Genomic DNA, 21,068 nt, shown 5'->3' with positions numbered 1-21,068 from the left:
TTTCTGCACAATATAGTTGAGCAACTAAACACCAACAAACAACAAAGACAGTCATTGTGGTTTATGCCTGTACAAATACAGAGCCATATGTGGGACTCTTGAGATCTGCTGAACAAGCTTTCACCTGCACACCCACATCTGGATGTACAACTAAGTATTTGTTTTATTTTATAGTATATAAATAATGGTCATTTTAGAAGTTATTCATTTATGTTGGTGTACCATAAAATAAATTAAACAATTCATAAATCTGCGATCTATCAATTTTAACTCCTCAGTCCTGAGACTGTTATTTCACAAGTTCATTTAAGATTTACACATTATACGATATTGGGGGAAAACTGTAACAAATTATCATGTAAATAAAACGGCACTGGGCTTCGTTTATTTTGATTCATACTGAAGCATTCACGTGCTTTTCAGGCGAATGAAGCTTCGGACGTCATAGATCACGTGCTTTAGGCAAAACGAATCAAGCTCCGATACAGCGCTTTAATGCAAAGCTTCTGAGCGTCGGTGTTGAACGTAACAACAATATACAGCGCAATTTATGCACCTTTTCTGGCGTTTGCCGACGGAAATGAACATCTGGCAGGCAACAATGTACATATGTTAAGTGAAGACCTCATTGTTTGTGAATGTGTAAATCAATTTAACAGCTGATTTATTTATGTTTCATTTTACCAGATCTGCTCCCTCCTGTGTAGCTTCTTCTACAGTAATTCATCAATAAGTGCTGAAATATGCACATCAGCCTGAAAGTGAAGAAGAACATGAACGAACCCTGCAGAATAAAACATGAAGATACTGAAGAACAAATAGGTTGGTGTTTATTCTTGATTCTTCATTAGTGATGCTGAAGAACGTTAAGGCTATAAACCTTAAAGCAGTTCGTCAGATTTAATGGTTGTAGTTAGAAAAATCGTAAGAGCTGTGAAATAACAGTTAAAGGAGCAATACAGGGCACTTTCAGTGAAATTAGTACATATTGATGCCTTCTTTAGTTGTTAATAAATGGTAAGCGAAATAAGGTTTGAGAAACATTCATATAGAGGGTTTGCACTTACGTCATGATTTGGTCAGTCACCCAGATGCGCGGCCATACTGGTGATACTTGGATGTAAACAACAGTAAATGTACTACTGGATATGTTGTTCTGCTAATGAATGCTCTTTAAACCATGGAAAAAATGTGTGGAAGCTTCTAAATCATATAGAGAAGGACTTAATAAGCAGGAAACTAAAGTTAATAGGTGGTAAAGACATGTACAAGCAGTATTAATTAAGACATAATATTAGCCTAATATTTTACCTACCTGACCAGAGATGATAAGAACAAACACGAATGTTGTCAAGATTCTTGCCCTGGAAATCCAGATTCAGGCCAACCACAAACACCTTTTTTGTTTTTTTTTTGCACTCTACTTCTTAATTTGTTACAATTTATAGTACTTCAGATTTTTTCCCAGTCTGGCAGATTAGTACAGCCCAAAAATGACAATAATTGATCATGTTCAGCAGCAATAATTAGCAAAATTTTGCATTTTGTTTGACTCAGTGGCATTGTTTACATTCAGTCCTGCCAATTTGGCCAATTGATGATGTGTTGTGAAAACACTCTATTGATCAGGAGGTTGAACTAGATTGTACTTTTTTTTCGCAACCTTTGCAAACATTTTACTAAAGTATTACATGGTTTTCAATCCTAACTTAAATGTTTTTGCTATCTAATGGTAATGTCTAAATGTTTTTAACATATCTAATAGTTATTACTATAAAACCTGCAATTTGTGCCTAAAATGTTTTAAAAATAATAATTGGAAGATCGGTGTACAAATAAATGCATCATAATGATCAATGATGAATTATGCGATAATGTCAGAGTTCACTTATGCATTCTTTTCCTTAGGATTTCTCTTTCATGATTTTCTCATTTTATAATTTACTGAAAATCAGACCTCTTTTACTTACATTTTAGACCTGAAGGGAGAAAACAAGGAGAGTGAAGAAGTTACTGAGGCGGAGGAGAAACATGACTTCAAACCAGTGATAAAGTCTACGAGCCCTTCACTGAAAAGAAAACGCAAACCATCTTTTACCTGTTCTCAGTGTGGAAAGCGTCTGTCCTACAAACAAAGTCTGAAAATTCACATGAGAGTTCATAGTAAAGAGAGGCCTTTCATATGTGATCAATGTGGGACGAGTTTCGCACTAAAAGGATCCCTTAAACATCATATGAAAATCCACACTGGAGAGAAGCCGTACACGTGTAATCAATGCGGGCAGAGTTTCACACATCCCAGCACTCTTAAATTACATGTGCATTCTCATTCTGGAGAGAGGCCATATAACTGTGATCAATGTGGTAAAAAGTTTATTAGGATAGGATCCTTGAGGGCCCACTTTAAAGTTCATACAAAGGAGAAGCCTTATGTTTGTTCTTTGTGTGGAAAGGGTTTTAGTCAGATGGGTGCTTTAAAAACGCATCAGCAAAGACACAGCGGTGTGAAGAATCATATGTGCTTTGAGTGTGGAAAATCCTTCATTAGAGATGCTGAACTGAAACAGCACCAGAAAACTCACACTGGAGAAAAACCTTACAAGTGTTCACACTGTGACAAGAGTTTCAGTCAGTCAGGACATCGGAAAATACATGAGAGGATCCACACTGGAGAGAAGCCGCACACATGTAATCAGTGTGGGATGAGTTTTACACATCCAAACACTCTTAGATTACATCTCCTTTCTCATTTTGGAGAAAGACGGTATAACTGCGATCAATGCGATAAAACGTTTGTTAGGGCAGTATGCCTGAAGTCCCACCAGAAGGTTCATTTAAAGGAAAAACCTTACAAGTGTTCACTGTGTGAAAGAGGTTTTACTCAGCTGAGCGCTTTCAAATCACACCAGAGAAGACACAGTGGTGAGAAAAACTATATGTGCTTTGAATGTGGGAAGACTTTTATTACAAACGCAGAATTGAAACTGCACCAGAGAATTCATACTGGAGAAAAACCTTACACGTGTTCACACTGTGACAGGAGATTCAGTTGGTTAGCATCTCTGAAAATACACGAGAGGAGCCACACTGGAGAGAAGCCGTATCACTGCTCATCATGTGAGAAGAGCTTCAGTAAATTAGCTTCTCTACTCAGTCATAGAAAAAGAAAATGTCAGATGGAATAAAAGCTTCCTTACATATAAATCTTCCCTAGCCAGTTGCAACAAGTGTTTGGACAAAGAACCATTAAGTTGTCCAATTGAACAAGTGTGAGATTCTAATCTACAAAAGAAGGCTATAGCATATTTAAGTAATGTGTCTGATATATAAATGTAAACAATTAGAACTTGTTATTCATCCTCGTGCTTAGGTGCTTAAAACATCTTGCTCTTCAACCACTCAAGTCTACTTCCAAATGCAGATGCAAGATATACTGTTTTGTCTATTTAATGCAATATAATGGCAGGATAAAAGTTGTGATGTCTTGATGGCTTGCTGTAACTGTACACCTCTGTCTTCAAGCATAGTTTTATAAAGCAATTTATATTATAAATAAACATGAATTTAAACTTAATATTTTGTCTCATTTTTGGCTATAATGAGAATTATTGTAGACTACTAATTTAACCAACAACAACAACAAGGTAAGGCACATGACAGTGCGAAAGACATGCAGTCGATTTTAAAATTGGTCTAAAGCGCACTCTAGTGACTAACTCGTATAAACTCTGTATATTATGTCTAAAATGCTTTAATAGCGTTCGATAAATATACATGTGGGTTTGAGCAAAGTGACAATCTTTACTTACTTACTTACTTTATTTATTTATTTTCTGTATTTGTATTTAAGTTTTTACAAATTGATTTCGTCTCCTGGCGATGACGTCATCGCAGCCCGATTCAAGTCTTCTTAAGTAAAATTATGTTTGTGGTGTATTTACACAATGTATATTTTAGTTACATGATTAAAATTGAAATATATTACTGCTCAACACTTCCTGATGAGCCTGTGAGGAGCGGCGCGCGTCGTTTTGAATCCATCACGAGGTATAAAAATTGTTATATAAAAGTACCTTTTATATAAATACATACTCTAAAATGTCGGTAAATATGACTAAATTAACTCTGGAAACATGAAAATATTACTTTGTAATTGCTGTAGTTTCTGCACGTACAAACGTGTGACAAATTAAGGATTTAAATTATTTTGTTGCTATGAAAATAGTAGAAATTATATTTAGATTTAAACAGGCATATTATGCTGTTGTGCCTACATTGTGCCTACATGTTTACTTATACTACACTGTCAGCTGGTCTGAAAATTGGTATCATGTTTATCTTTTGATGTATTTTTGATGGTTTATTAAAATCTCTTAAAAACATTTGTTCCATTATAGTCTTTTAGAAAACGTGTTAAAAAAAAAAAAAAAAAAAAAAAAAAAAAAAAGGGGGACAAGTTAATATGTACAGTTGAAGTCAAAGGTTTATACACCTTGCAGAATCTGCAAAATGTTAATTACTTTTTTATTGTTTCCTTCTGAAGCATCAGTGAGTGTTTGGACCTTCTGTAATATTTGCATAAGTGCCTCAGTTGTCCTACTGTGGATCATTCAGGCAACAGCACAGTGTTAAGAATCAAATGTATGCAAACTTTTAAATGGGATAATTTTTAGACATTTTGTATGTAAATGTCTTTTATGTGAAATATCCTATGTCAGTACTAAATAAAAATAACATGCAGCTTATATGATCCCTCTTGTTTTGCAGATTCTGCAGGGTGTATGTGAACTTTTGACCTCAACTGTACATTTATTTTTGAATTTATTTATTATTCCTTGTTTATTCTTGCATTATAGTTGGATTATCCACCCAACAACTCACCAATAAATGCTGGAATATTCACATCAGTCTACAAGTGAGGAAGATTGAGTTTATGAAAGAACAGTAAGAACATCCAGAACATTACAGAATGGAACATGAAGATACTGAAGAACAAAGAGGTTGGTGTTCCCTCTTGATTCCACTTTAATGATGCTAAAGACTTAATTCAAGCTGTTTTCATTTAAATCAATATATAAATAGATGAAATAGTACATAGAAAGCAGGGACATAGCATTAATTTATTGAAATAACTGCAATATTTATTTATTTATTTGTTTACTTCTGCTGTTGCACTAGATTAAACCTTTCTTACTTCTGTTTAGACCTGAAGGAAGTGAATAGGGAGAGGGAAGAACTGAAGGAGCAACATCATCATGTCAAAACTGGACAAAAATCTTTGAGAAAATCTTTCACCTGCCCTCAATGTGGAAAGAGTTTCACAAAAAAGGAAGCCTTAGGGATCACATGAAAATTCACACGGGAGAGAAGCTGCACACATGTGATCAGTGTGGGAAACATTTCACAAAAAAAGGAACCCTTAGGGGACACATGACAATCCACACTGGAGAGAAACCACACACATGTGACCAATGTGGGAAGAGTTATATACGAAAAGGAGCCCTTAATGATCACATGAAAATCCACACTGGAGAAAAGCCACACACATGTGATCAATGTGGGATGAGTTTCAGACAAAAAGGGTCTCTTAAGCGGCACATGGCAGTCCACACTGGAGAGAGGCCGCACACCTGTGATCAATGTGGAAAAAGTTTCAGAAAGATACACACTGTTAAAATACACCTGCGTCGTCATTCTGGAGAAAGACCATTTACCTGTGATCAGTGTGACAATAAATTTTTTAGGTCAGATGCGCTGAAGGACCATCTGAAAGTTCATTCCAAGGAGAAGCCTCACGTTTGTTCTTTGTGTGGAAGAAGTTTTAGTCAGTCGGGAGCATTAAGATTACACCAGAAAAGACACAGCGGTGTGAAGGATCATATGTGCTTCGATTGTGGGATGACTTTTGTAAGATATTCTGAACTGAAAAGGCACCAGAGAATACATAGTGAAGAAAAGCCTTACAAGTGTTCACACTGCCACAAGAGATTCAAACGGTCAGATTATGTGAAAATACATGAGAGGATCCACACTGGAGAGCAGCCATTTAATCTGCCTGTTTAAACCTGCCCAAAACCAGTTGCAAGAAGTGACAACACAAAGAACCATCATCTGCAGTTTTCAGTGATCTTCAAGACCAGAGGTTTAAGTGTGAAGTCTAAGAATATATTTATTATTTTTGTATTTTGCTTAATTTATATTCAGATTTTTTTGTTCATGTTATCCATGTGTGTACCTCTTAGCTCAGTTTCTTTTTCTTTTTACGCATGTAAATGTTCTGTTCACAGCAAAAAAGAGCAGCTAAAATAAAGAAAAGCTTGACTCTGTGTGCCATCCTAACTATTATTGTTGCTGAACAGTTTTAGTAAGTTAGTTTTCTACTATACAATAAATAGTAGGTGTGCTTTTGATAATGTAAATAAGAAAACAGTGAGAAAACAAGTGATCCAGAAACCTGTGGAATGGAGCATGAAGATACTGAAGAACAAAAAGGTTGTTGTTTATTCTTGATTCTTCATTAATGATGCTAAAGAACATTAAGGTTATAAAGCTTAAAACATTTGATCAGATTTAGAGGTTACAGTTAAAACAGAGCTGTGCAATAACTTAAAGGAGCTAATAATATATTAACTGGGTAGAGGAGACTGAAACCCAATGTTCTTTCTGTTGTTTTAAACAAAGTGAAACAAGGTTTGAGAGCCATTTAATGTCAAGAATGAAGGTCAGACTAAAACTGACAAATAAATTGCAAATTAAAAAGCTGTATCGTGCTGTTGTCTAACGGAAAAATGTTGATGCACACTCCATACCAGTCGATGGCGGTATTGCACCAATTTGTTTCCAATGAAATCCCAAAAGAAGAAGAAGCAGCCTTTCTAAAGGGGTCGTTTCTGTTTTGTTTTCATCTGGTAAGCGCTGTTTGTGCGTCTGTATTGGCGTCTGCCGGCTGAAACAAATATTTAGCGCGAAGCCAACGATGTGAGGAACGAGTTGATTGATAAACCCATGAGCAATCCTCTGTGTCTGTATGCTCGTGTGAATGATCGTGTTTGATGTTTAGAGCTATAATTTTATTATTACTGAATGTCACTTGATCAAAAGACCAAGTGTGATCTGTGAGGGGAATTCATGGGAGTCGATCTCAAGTAGTGCTGCAATGATTTTATTTTAAAACTATTGTCATTTACCTTATAAAATAAATATAATACTTAAATATAATATAAAATAAAATCTGAAATAATTACATTGTTAAAATTAAAGTAGCCTATATATTAAGTGTTACTGCTAAATATTTCATACTTTTTTTAATGTGAAGGAAATTCAACACTAGAAGCAATATTGTTGAAATATTTTTGATTCAGTTTGGTACTATTTGATATGATGAGATAAAATATGCCGCTGTATGAAAGTTAATAAAAGGATTAATAAAATGTTAATAAAAGGGTGTCCCACACAGAAAGGAAGCTAGACAACTACTGTAAAATTGTGTTGTTATAATTTGTTTTGCTGTATGAGTTTAACACATTTATCTTTTCTATTCAGTTATACTAAAATATGATTCATATCAGATTGTAAGTAATAATAATGTAGAATAGTTTTGTACTTTCCACATTTATCTATAGAGTCATATAATTTGTTTTTTTTTTACTGCAGACACTTCAAATAAAGTGAGATTTCTACTGATGATGCTGTAAGGCTTGTTTCATCTCTTGTTTTATACTCTAATGAAGTAACTTCTTGTAATGTACACACACCGTTCACTTCTGTTGGGATACAAATAGCCTGGACATATGGTTGGTTTATACTTCTGTTTTTATTCTTAATTATATTTTTATTCTTTTTATTTATTTTATTTTATTTGATAGTTAAACAAAATATAAATGCTTAAAATATTTGAATTCACAAAAACGTCAATTAAGTAACTAATTTACTTTTGGCAGATCTGCATCTCCTACCACAGAATTCAGACCATTCAGAAGGAGGCAAAATGATGCAATTATCTGTTGGGTGTAGTGACAGCATTTTGGATTATATATACAGATATGCTCTGTTTTTTTAAATGCTATGCCATTGCATAATATTGCATATAAGTTTTCTACTTTTTGTTATCACTTCAAGGTTCACTTTCATGTCCTTCACATTTCTTGACTTTTATGAATTGAAAAAAAAATAAAACCTTTCTTACTTTCATTTTAGACCTGATGGAAGAGAACACAGAGAGTGAAGAACCGAGTGAAGTGGAGGAAAAACTTCATGTCAAAACTGAAGAAAAATGTTTGAGTTGCTTACACACTACAAGTAATTTTTCATTGAAAAGAAGAGCCGATACATCTTTTATCTGCCCTCAGTGTGGGAAGAGTTTCTCAAACAATCAGAGTCTTGAACTTCACATCAGAGTTCATAGTGGAGAAAAACCTTTCACGTGTGATCAATGTGGGAAAAGTTTTACACTAAAAGGAACCCTTAGGGATCACATGAAGATCCACACTGGAGAGAATTTGCACACGTGTGATCAGTGCGGGAAGAGTTTTACAAAAAGAGGAGCCCTTGAGGATCACGTGAAAATCCATACTGGAGAAAAGCCGCACACATGTGATCAGTGTGGAAAAAGTTTCACAAAGAAAGGAGCCCTTATGGATCACATGAAAATCCATACAGGAGAAAAGCCGCACACATGTGGTCAGTGTGGGAAGAGTTTCACAAAAAAAGGGGCCCTGAAAGATCACATGAAAATCCACACTGGAGAGAAACCTCACATGTGTGATCAATGCGGGAAGAGTTTCAGAAAGTCATGCACTTTTAAATCACATCTGCGTCATCATTCTGGAGAAAGACCATTTAACTGTGATCACTGTGGTAAGAATTTCTTTAGGGCAGATGCGCTGAAGGACCACCTGAAAGTTCATACAAAGGAAAAGCCTTACGTGTGTTGTTTTTGTGGAAGGAGTTTTGGTCAGATAAGTAGCTTAAAATTACACCAGAAAAGACACAGCGGCGTGAAGGATCATATGTGCTTTGAGTGTGGAAAGACATTTGTTAGAGATGCTGAACTGAAACTTCACCAGAGCACTCACACTGGAGAAAAACCTTACCAGTGTTTACAATGTGACAAGAGATTCAAACGATCAGAATATTTGAAATCACATGAGAGGATCCACATCGGAGAGAAGTTGTATCAGTGCCCTCCATTTCCATGGGTTGTTCCCAAATGAACAATATATAAAAAGCTGGTAACACTTTACAATAAGGTTCATTAGTTAACATTAGTTTGATTAAGAAACTTTTAAAATGAATGGTTGCTATATTGTATTTAAAATGTATTGTGCTATTTGTCCATCTTTTATGATACTTTTTCATCTTTTAAGTGTTTAATAATTTGTCGTTTAGGCAGATTACATTTTCTTGAAAACATTTTTAACTGGTTTGTATAAGGTTATTGTTATGTACATGATTGTGCTCTCATTGCATTTACAGAAATTTGACCAGCAGATGTCGCCAGCATACAGTGATTTGAGCACTAGGTGGAGACCCTCAAGGTAGTGGGGTCAAATTTAGAAGTGAGGTTAGGTATGGCCTTTGTACAACCCATCTGGCTCTATGAAGCTGCCCATTTGAAGCTGCTCCACCCACTCAGAACTGGCTGCAGTGATATCTATCTAAGTTTTAGAAAATAGTTTGAAAAGTGATATAATAATAAAAACTACATCATGAAGTGAAGTTAAACATGTTTATTTTACCTCATACTTTATATTCAGTGCAGTACTCAAGGGATAATCAGTGATAATTAAGGTAAATATAAGAACACAGACATTTGTTAAGGCAGCTGTAGCACAAGCTATTTAAGTCAAGTCTAGACAAGATCTTGGCTTAGCCTTACAGGCATTTCTTGTAGTATGAAGTTGTTATTGAACTCATGCTTCTTCAGTTCATTGTAGGACAGATTAACTGAGTTCAGGAGCTACCGGAGTAATAACAAAATCAAATGGCAGTTTGCAAACAAATAACTAAACAATAATATTTGTATTCTGCCGGAGAGTGGTTCTCAGCTCGTTTGACTTCAGAACCCAGATTTTCAAGTCAAATGTTGTTAATAATATTAAAGTGAAAGTAATACTACTAAATATCATTAAATGCTAAATTTGATTAATATTATATGAGCCACATATCAGTTATTAATATAAAATTGGCACAGTATGAAATATTTTAGTTTCTAAATACATCCATTTTCTAAACTACTTGTCCTATAGGGTCTCCCCTCCCCCCAACTATTTCATGTTAAAAATCTTACTCTTTAGTTCATCTTAACACTTGAATACACTGTATTATCTTGTGCAATAGCTTTCTGTAAGAAAACAAGCACAACGGTAAAATGAAAAACTGTTTATCTACACATTCACAAAACTGTAGAAAGTGGTAAAACATTAAGCATAACAGGCAATCCATCATTAAAGTTTATATATTGATTAGTAAAGAGGAATGTGAGATGTTCAGCTCCAAAACTTGGTTTTGCCTGAAATTCCTCTTTTAAAAACAGCAATTACTGATGGGTACTCACGTCACAGATGACGTTATGGTTCTTGGATCATGTGTCAATTAATGTGTGGTTATGAGAACATCACATAACAAAGATTGGTGGGATCTCTTACTTGTAGAATCTCTTACTGTATTCAATACAAGGAAGACACAAGTTGTGATCAAATAAATTGTATTAACAAAAGATAGACAAGAGTAATCAACAACTACTAAATGAGTACCATGAATGAAAAAGGAATAAAGTGCATAAGATGCATAAAATGCATGTGATTATGTTGGGTGTTGCTATGTCAGAGCTACGTTATCTGGAAAGATAAACTGTTGCTACTCTGAAACAAATAAATTAAAGAACCTTATTACACATCAAACAAATAAATGAGCAATTATTTTTAATCAACTGCAATCAGCTATATTATATCTAATGTAAATTAGAAAATCATATACAGATAATATGCAAAAAAGCCAAGGTCTCTGGAAGAGGTTTGGAAGTGATATTGACATTCTCTGTGGTTGAGTGAGCAGTCCGGTGGCGGTGACTTCTTTCACTGGTTGTGCTTGTGACAGTACAGTAGGGAAAAGAGAAGGAATCCGTTTCGACAGCCTTGAACATGAAGTGCTGTAGGATGCTGATCTCCTGGAGCACCAAAGGGTCTAAGACCTGGAACACGCAGATGTGGCCCTGGAGTAGGTGCTGAAGGTCCTTAGCTTGGAACACGCAAGCAAAAGTACCTGAAGTGAAGGTTTGCTCGGAACGTAGAGTATTTCTATCCTTGCAGGCTGGAGGCTCAGAACGTGGTTGTATCTGTTGCTGCCACAAAACTGGAGACTTGGACTTAGTATCTGTTTTTGTCTCACCCATGTGGGTCTCAGACGCAGAATGGGGTGTTTCTGTTACAATCCTTTCCTTGACAGTACTCAGACTCAGAACCAGCTGTTTCTGTTGCTGCCTTCCCTGTAACAGGCTGCAGACTCAGAATGGTTGTCCTGTTGTCCAAAAGGTTGTCCTGTTTGTGTCTTTTCCTTCACATGTAGCAGATTTAGAATGGAGTCGATCTGTTTCTGTCTCTTCCCTTACCGGACTGAGACTCAAAACTTGTGTCTTTTGGAAGGGTACCTTTACACTGCTTCTGATGGGATCTGGCGTCCGGGGCTGGATCTTAATTGTCTAGGCATGGAGACAGCGATCTAACATTTTGGCGTTGTCGGCAGGATGGAATAACGTGGTGCTGTTATCTCCATAAGAGTGGAGTCGGGGTTGTTTCTCGCATGACCAGATGGTGGAATGTCCCAGACCTTACTCCGGGCCACAAGTGAGGATGGAGACGACTCTCGCAGGCGTCTTCTCCTGGCTTACCTACTTCAATGCAGAGTGAGTGTGTTCTGTTTGACATTTCATGGAAATTCAGTACATACCTTGTTGGTCACTAAGCTACTGGGTCAGATGGTATCATTTCTACAGTTATGGAGTGGTCAGATGTTAAGCTAGATGAGATAATTAACTTTGACAACAATTGGACGAGCATTTTAAGATCAGTAAACAGAAGCAGATAACACATGATTAATAGTTGCTAAACATACAATCACAGTGCTGAAAGGTGTTCTCATTTTAACCTAAGGACAACATAAAAACTGAAGGGGTTAAACAGGGTTTTTTCAAAAAATGTTGAAAATGTTTTAAAAGTTCTTAAAGATATTTTTCAGATTAAACAGATGCTAACGAAATTGCTGTGTAGGTAAAGAGAATCTGGGCAAAAAAGGGACAAGTTTCAACAAAAGCTTGAGGATGTTTGTTTTTCCTTGTAGAAAGCACATCACTAACAGTAGGGTAAATAACTCTGAAATCCGGAAATTTAATGGGTTTAGATGTGATGCAGACACTAATCTCACTGTTGAATTATTATTATGATAGCTGCAAAGGTGTAGTATGAGCAGAGAGTGCTAGCCTCAAAGCTGATGTGAATCTTGATTTGCAGTTTAAAACCCTCCAAGGAAACCTGCTTGCTCCCCTAGTTTTATCAGTTTGAAAGACAACAGCTGAATGGGAAATTATTTTGTCTCAGACTCTGAGAAAGGTTATTTTTACAAAGTTCAATGGCATGTGAAACATTTTTTGAGATTTCTATGGACAACAATGGTTTTTAGTTTCTGATGTTGCTAATGGGCTTTGGTCAAGATGCTACTAGCTATTTTTTGGATTTTAACAATGTACCCATTATTTCACCAGTCTTTTGGCAGATTTGATTCAACACCTTTCCGGTGTATCATTCACATCTAGGTGCTGTGAGTGCTAGGACACATCTGATTTCTGGAACTATTCAGAGCTGAGATTCTTTTAAGGATGTAACTACAGGTGTAGTTGGATTAAATGTTTTGCGGATGAGCTGCAGTGTTAAACAGTTTTCATCAATTTGTTAAGTTCAGGGCTCAATGACTGAACTTCTGAAGCTGGAATCGTTTTTTGAGGAATTGACACAACTAGCATTCACACTATACAGTGGCAGAGATTTTGCATTGCTTACATGACATCTATGCTAACCTAAGAATGGGAAAATCAGAATAACTATAAGAGGGGTATTAGTCTCCGCAACTCATACCATGACTCAAGGCTTTGCCTTGTTTATACAGTTGGCTTTTTTTTTTGGCTTTGCAAAGTAAGTCTTTGTAATGTTTGATATTAACTATTTGCTGTCTACACTTTGTAAATGCATTGTGTTGCATTATTGACTAATGAGCAGCAGGACGTGTGACAACTGGTCCACGATCCTAACCTCGCCAAACATAATTTTTGGGAAATCTAGTTCATTTCATCTGAACTAATTCCAGATGGTCAAGATGGTGCAGAGCTCTTTAAGACATTTTTTTTAAGGGTAGAAAACATTTAGACAATGTTGATTCAAAAAATCAAATTTGATTTGCTGCGCTGTTCATCTTTTGTGAACAATGGGGAATGCAAGGCAGGTTGAGCAGTAACTACAGACTAGAAGCCTCAGTGTTAATTTGGTTGTTCAAAATGTGAGTTGGCAAATGGCAAAACAGCTGAAATGCTGAAATCTACATGGATTCCCGTTGTGCCTTTGGGTGTTGTGCATGACTTTGGAGCAGGTTGGCAGCAGAGTGGTTTCTCATCAAGAGGTGAGACGGATGACTCTCGTTGACCAGGCAGCTGCGGTTGCCGCCGCATGAACGGCAGAAATCTTCACTGCTCAGTCATGTCATCTGTGGCATGAAAAACCTCACTCACAGCTCACAGATAAAGCCAAGATGCAAATCTGTGGATTTGATTGTTTCAAAAAAGGTCAAATGTTGCTATGAGAGATCTTGCTATGGCCAGTGTGCACTTAATTCAGATTTTCTTCTGATACATCATTTGGTTTTAACTGAGGCAATCAGGCAAAGGTTTAAATTCAGGCTTTAGGATGTGTGCAAACCTTCTCCAGAGGGGGTGGACATAGAATTCTGCCAAAAATAAGTTTATCATTAGCAACCCCTTCAGATCTAAATTATGATTATTAGCTGTAGGAAGGAGTCATGGAGAAGAACCTTGTATGTTAGTGACTTGGGGGCCAACCTCATGATGAAGATATGGCGGGTGGGAGTCTATGATGATTAGCTTTCACCGGACTACAGTTTAGTCACCAACCGGTCTCTATGTTCTCTGATAATCTATCGAGGTTATAATGGAGTCAAAATAATTCCAACAAAGTTTAAGCAATCTTGTTTTCCAAAAATAACAGTATCTGTGTTGGACTCTCTTGTTTTTGTGTTTTCACAGATCATTGTCAGTGACCTTCCAGAAATTTGCGTGGTTCGAGCCTTATCATAAGGGGGACAGTTTGTGTCAACAAAGGAATAACAGAATAACAGGAACTTCAGGGAACGTCAGAGAGAGAGAGAGAGAGATGGAACTTCGCAATCTTCAAACTTAGGATGGTTCTTTGAGAAGAACAGAGCAAGCTACAGAGACACTTCAAGAGCAGACTACTGAGACTCTACTTTGAGAACTGACTCCTGAGACATTTCATGGATAGAGGCATTCTGAGCTACGAAAGATTTTTATATTGTTCTTAACACATACACATGGGTATTTTTAAGTCATATATTTATCATATAAGAGTCAATCTGGCCAATTCATGAGTGGTTTATTATCATCATGCTGCAAGATATGGTCAAACACGACATGATGTGATTCAATCATTTGTCCATTGTCACAGTGATGTAATTTTGGTTAAATCTCAAAGGACCATATCTTTAAGAGAATTTTTCCTCAGCTCTCCTTCAACAGTGGAATTTCAGTTCACATGTATTACCATTATCTGATTTGTTTTTGAACGGTTGAATGGTGCCCTCTAATTAACAATTTTAGGTTAAATTGATAAACCTGACAGGCAAATTGAGTAAATACCTGATGCTGAGATCAAAAGATGCTAAATATGACAAATGGCCAAAGGTGGTAAAAGTGGTAAAAGCACATGCAATCATAATCGGTAAAGAATATGTTTTTCCACACTGAGTTTTTGGAAATTCTAATTGGTTTGGTTTGGATTAATATTGGGACACTTTTAAAAGCTTTAGTCACAATTTCAAGAGTGTCAATCATCTTACTCTTGTACATTTCCATAAGAGTGTTGATTTGCTTTATCAGATTACAGTTTACTGTTGTACGGCAACGGTCAGAGACACAATCTCCCTTAACTGACGCTGGTATGCAGTATGACATAAGTGACCTGTTCTTTTGAACATGTAGAAGGGAAGAGTATGGCCTGATCACCCAAACTTTGAATGTTTGAATGTTTGGATAAAGATTATGAAAGTTTGCTTGCAATAATCATTTTATGTTGTTATATCTGATTAAGAAGGGGGAATGAAGGATCTGACGATCCTCAAAAGCAAACTGTGTGTTTTGCCTCAGAGCAAACATACATTTGTGTTGTGTTTTGCTTTCTTTTTATATATTCTTAATTTATTCTTCATTCATTTAAACATTTATAATAATTATTATATTCATTTATATATTAATTTTATTGATTCATTAATTGATTAGTCATTTATATTATATTATAGTTGTTTTTTATATATTGTTTCCATTGTTCTTTAGTCTTATGACTGTGTAGCTTCAAGTGCTGTGCGTCTTCATGAATAAGAGACACAAGGGAATGTTTATGGAAACTCAAGGTTTATGGGATGTTGTTATGAATCAGTTTCAACATGTTCTCACTCCCAACTCCTCACATATTGTCGCTTGGGCAGGACCCCTTTGGTGTCACTTCTGGATGCTCAGGGTACCCCTTTAGCGTCATTTTACGACATGCAGGGTCCTCTAGTACTTTACATAAGAAACCTTGGCGTCAATGTGCTGACGCGAAAGGCACTGGGGATTTTATTAGAATCAGAATTAGCTTTATTCGCCAAGTGTGCGCAAACACACAAGGAATTTGTTGTGATTTTTTTTTAAGGTGCTCCTGGTACATACATACATACAACATTTAAATAAAATAAAAACTTAAAAATAAATAATGTATGAATCTGGAACAGATGATTATATACAGATTTGTGCATTATTTTCTCTATATACAGCTATATAAATAAGAGTGCATGTGCACTCTTAAGATATAAATGTGCATGTGTATTTACATAATAATACTACAGAAAGAGACAATAATTAGAAATGGAGAAAGAAATACAGAAATTAATTGTAGAACCCAGGTAATGTTCATGTTTATCTGTTTAAGCTGGAGATGGCATTTGGGAAAAAGCTGTTTTTATGTCTAGATGTTTTAGTGCTCAGGGATCTGTAGCGTCTGCCTGAGGGGAGAAGTGCAAACAAGTTGTGAGAAGGGTTTATTTTCAGCGATCAAAACATTCTGTTATTCACATAAGGATATGGTATGGCTTCAGAAGACATGGAATGCAACAGGACTTGTTTGTAATGCTTTTATACTGCTTGTTTATGGTCAGTTTTTTGCAATAAATACCTGTGACTGTACTTATATTTGCCTGTTGTGTGTTTTATATTGTTCAGAAGTGGGTAGGTTTAGGGCAGGGGTGGGGTTAGGTGCTCCAATTAAAGTATACATTTATATAAAATAATTTCTATGTTTTACAAATGGGTGCAAACCATTAAATTAAAGACAAACAACTGAAAACAATGAAGGACCCTGCTCGTCAAAAAGTGACGCTGAAGGCATACCCTAAGCGTCAAAAAGTGACGCCAAGGGGTCCTGGCCAGTCGTCAATATGTGACGAGTTGGGAGTGAGAACGTGGTTAATAGTGTTTTGGGTATTTTTGGGTACCAGACAAGACCACCTGTTAACAGGGTTTGGGTATTAGACTACTCTGCTGACGAGTTGTTCTGTTACCGGACAAACTGATATTTTCTGACGGGATCTGGCATCCCGGGCTGGATCTTAATTGTCTAGGCATGGAGACAGTGATCTAACAGTACAAAGCAGGTAGAAAATCACCAAACTTATGCGTTAAGGCAATGATTACAATACATAATATTCGTCAGGTTTTTACGTCCATCTGTAGCTGCCATCATCTGGAGTCTTAATGAGAGTTGCCAACATCTGAAGTCACCACAAGTGAGGCTGGATCCATACTGTAGTAACGCTGGGATGGGCAGTCTGAGAGATAGAAACAGGTAAACAGAAGGAGAAGGATTAGCATATTATTTCAGGCAGAAGATGATCATGTGCATTTATTACGATTTCATTGGAGCACAAGGTTATGAGATGTGTAATGTGATTGCTTGGCTAACAATATGTATTTTTTATCTAGATTTAAACAGAGGCAAATCAAAAGTGAAAGTGAACAGCAAGCACTCATTCAAAGGAGATTTAAATACTCCACACTACAATACAATACTCGCTACTTGATAGCGACTCCTTGATGCACAGAAATTATATGCAATATTAGTATTTGTGTGTGAGCAGGCAGTAATGGTCAGAAATTCAGCAGGAGTAGGATTAAGAACAGTCCAGTGCAGGGCTTTAATACAAAAACGCACACAACGAATGCCGACTGTAGAAAGCAAAAGCCAAATCCCAGACTTTTTGGGTGATTTAGAAATCCAGGAGGGATATATATTTTTTTTTTATGTCCAAAAAGAGGACATGTCAACACATTACAACTCATAGACAGTAAAACTGTAATGTATAACTAATTACTTTCAAAAGACAGTAAAAAGTAATATATAATGTATTACATTTTGGAAGTAACTTGCCAAGCACTGATGACAAACATATCTTACCAAAACTTGAGCTCTGTATGTAGTCAACTCTACATACTTCTCCTCTTCCACAGAGCTGTGTGAGCTGTTTAAAAATAAATAAATAAATAAATAAATAATACAAAATACATTTCCAAAATAGATAAATAAAATGTTGAGACTTGTAAACATTATAACTGCATATATATAGTAGTCAGCATTTGAATGGATCAAAAAAGTTAATCAAAGTTGTCCTAAGATAAGAAGTATTATCTATAAATTATATATATATATATATATATATATATATATATATATATATATATATATACACACACTACCATTCAAAAGTTTGGGGTCAGTACATTTTTATTGTTTCTTTCTTTTTTTCTTTTTTTTAAAGAAATTAATACTTTTATTCACCAAGGATGTATTAAGTTAATAATTAAAAGTTTATTAAAAGTTAATAATAAATAATTTACATTGTTATAAAATATTTATATTTTGAATAAACACTGTATATTGGATATGTTGGATAATTGATATTATCCAACATTGATCATTCTAATAATAAATCCGCATATTAGAATGATTTCTGAAGGATCATGTGACACTTAAGACTGGAGTAACAGCTGATAAAAATTCAGCTTTTCATCACAGGAATAAATTCTATTTTAAAGTATGTTAAAATAAAAAAAAAACATTATTTTATATTGTAAAAACATTTTGCAATACTACTATTTTTTTTTTCTATATTTTTAATCAAATAAATGCAGCCTTGATGAGCATAAGAGACTTCTTTAAAGATTATAACAAGTCTTACTGACCCCAAATTTTTGAACGGTAAATTTGCCTGAGTAAAATTTACTCAAATTGAAGAAAATTTTACTCTGTGCCAGATAACATTTGGTCCCTCTCTGAAAAGAGTAAAAGTTACTCTTTTGATAGAGTTATTTTTCCAGAGTTAATTTTGCTCAATTTGGTGTTAATATTTTACTCTCTCCTGTTATATTTGACTCTATTTAGTGTTTTTTGAAATTAACTCTTGTGCTATTTTACTCAGTTCAGAGGTACAAGAAATTTACTCTGCTACTTTTTAACTCTGTTCAGAGGAAAGTCAAATTTACTCTGCCAAAATTTACATCTCCTCCAGAGTTGTTTATCATCAATTATGAGTGAACTTTAAAGAATAAATAACTCTATCCAGAGTTAATCTTTTAAATTACATCATTCATATTTTATCCTCAAAAACCCCTTAAAATAGAAATGAAAAACTTGCTTTTCAATCTAAAAAAAAAAAAAAAGAGAGTCTACAACAAACTGTATACTCATGTCTCACAATTTTATTTTTTCTAGCTCTTATTTAAATAATATTACACTTACATTTACAATATTACACTTGTGATCATGATCATTTGGTGGTTTCAGCATCTATATCATAGACAGTGTTTTGCAGAAAGCTATACACAATGGACAGGTCTTACAGAGTAGAGCATGTTGGACAATTACAATAAAACAAGACTGGACCCTACTTCTCATCAGCCCAACAACAAGTAGATACAGCTGGAGACTCTCTCGAATGTCATCCAACAGCCCTTGGATACTGGTAACAGTCTGTAAAAGAATGTAAAAGAATTCTTTTACACATTATTGCAACTAAAAATTCTGTCATTCTGACCCTGCATATACAGCAAGGGTACTGCCACATTCAAGGCCCAAAAATGTAGTACGAACATTGTTACAATAGTCCAGTTCTTCTCCCCCAAGTCACTGTCCTCCACCATTAAGTAGAGTATCATGATGCACGCGCATGCGTTCCTCTGCTTGTAAACAAAACGCAGCACATGTGTGTTCCTGTGTCAGCAGCATCACACGTATGCATCAGGGTACTCTCGATTATGGCGGAGGATGGTGACTTGAAAGAGAAGAACTGTTGAATAATTATTTTATTTTTCTTTGCGCACAAAAAGTATTCTCATAGCATTGTAAATTATTGTAGAAACACTGATGTCACATGGATTATTTTAACAATGTCCTTGCTAAGTTTCTGGCCTTGATCGTGGTAGGACTCTTGCTGTCTATGAAGCTCAAAGATCTCTCAATTTTTTTCAAAATTATTTTCATTTGTGTTCCGAAGATGAAAAAGGTTTTACGGGTTTGAAACAACATGAGGGTGAGTAATTATTGACAGAATTTTCATTTTGGGGTGAACTATCCCTTTAAGAACCTTTCTGAGAAATAAGCAAGTTCAAGATCACACAGTAATACAACATTATCAACTAGTGTCATTTGATCTGCTTCATTAGTAGATTCACCTTGATGAATTCCACAAGACAATCACGTTTGCCTAGCTGAGATCTTTCCCGGTCTTATGTGGCGGTGACTTGAAAAGGTGGCAAAAGGAGCATCAAAATGGAAGAAAATTTGCTGTTCCAACCTGGAGATACAGAAAACCAAAAAAAAAAAATTCTTTTAGGTTTTTAGTTTTTCATCACAACCAAGTCTTGGTGACTACAGATGTGTGGATGAACTGAGCTGAAACCTCTACAAGTATTGAAATGAATACTTATACACTTATAACACTTATACATGATTTTTTTTATTTAGAGTCCTAATGAAGACAGTTTCTAACTTTAAATCTGCAACTCCTGTACTAGACCCTTGCGAAAATATCAGGGTAGAAGTGTTGGAAAATAAATTGAAAGGATTTGGAGGCAACAGCTACTTACATAACAAAACTTGCTCCTGGGGTCAACCAAGCATAGAAATAGGGAGATGATTCCCTTCGCAGATTCTTCCTACGGTAGGGGAACTACGGGAAGGGCTTTTTCTACACACACAAACATAAACCAGTTACAACCAAAACCAATAACGTCATAAACATCAATTAACAAAGTACAGTATGAACAACCTACCCATGTTCATTAGTCAAATGTGCTACCAAGATTTTCACCATGTCCCGTCTTCAGTCCAAGGTCTGGTCATGTCAGCAGGTAGTCGAATGCTTCCTCATCAACCTCTGTCTTTGAGTCATCAAAGACATTAACATCCATTGTAGAAAGTTTTTTTGGCAGCTGAAGGAAGATAAACTATTAGCAATTTGACAAATGCCAGCAATGCCAAAGGAAGTAAAAAAGTTATTTTTATTCCACATAAGACACAATCATACACTTATTATATTACTATTTAAAAAAGTATTAATGTATTAATGAAACATTATTAATGAAAATTATTAATGATATTAAAAATGTTAAAGTTTCTCTTACCACATTCCCAAAACATTTGAAATGTAAAAGGTTTTGAAGAAAAAGTATATTTCTTTGAACT

At 35.4% G+C, this 21,068-nt stretch overlaps 1 protein-coding gene across 1 annotated transcript; it reads left to right on the top strand.

Moving 5' to 3' along the window:
* Positions 1–483: 483 nt before the first annotated feature.
* Positions 484–10,876, top strand: LOC127160522 (zinc finger protein 585A). The gene is made up of 7 exons (XM_051103156.1): positions 484–603; positions 688–822; positions 1,978–3,182; positions 5,224–6,057; positions 6,243–6,246; positions 7,731–7,793; positions 8,197–10,876. Exons 2-7 carry the CDS (start codon positions 744–746, stop codon positions 9,210–9,212), a joined length of 3,201 nt encoding a protein of 1,066 aa, XP_050959113.1. The 5' UTR covers positions 484–603; positions 688–743; the 3' UTR covers positions 9,213–10,876.
* The last annotated feature ends 10,192 nt before the right edge of the window (positions 10,877–21,068 follow it).

This window comes from Labeo rohita, unplaced genomic scaffold, assembly GCF_022985175.1.
Source record: "Labeo rohita strain BAU-BD-2019 unplaced genomic scaffold, IGBB_LRoh.1.0 scaffold_374, whole genome shotgun sequence".
Lineage (NCBI taxonomy): Eukaryota > Metazoa > Chordata > Actinopteri > Cypriniformes > Cyprinidae > Labeo > Labeo rohita.
This window is presented reverse-complemented; position numbering and strand designations above follow the sequence as displayed.

What these genes read in the sequence shown, in the direction of transcription:
- LOC127160522 (XM_051103156.1), top strand. Translation starts at nt 744, where the DNA reads ATGCACATCAGCCTGAAAGTGAAGAAGAACATGAACGAACCCTGCAGA. An exon ending in AGATACTGAAGAACAAATAG is followed by an intron (nt 823 to 1,977) that starts GTTGGTGTTTAT and finishes CTTACATTTTAG; the next exon opens with ACCTGAAGGGAGAAAACAAG. An exon ending in AAAGAAAATGTCAGATGGAA is followed by an intron (nt 3,183 to 5,223) that starts TAAAAGCTTCCT and finishes GGAAGTGAATAG; the next exon opens with GGAGAGGGAAGAACTGAAGG.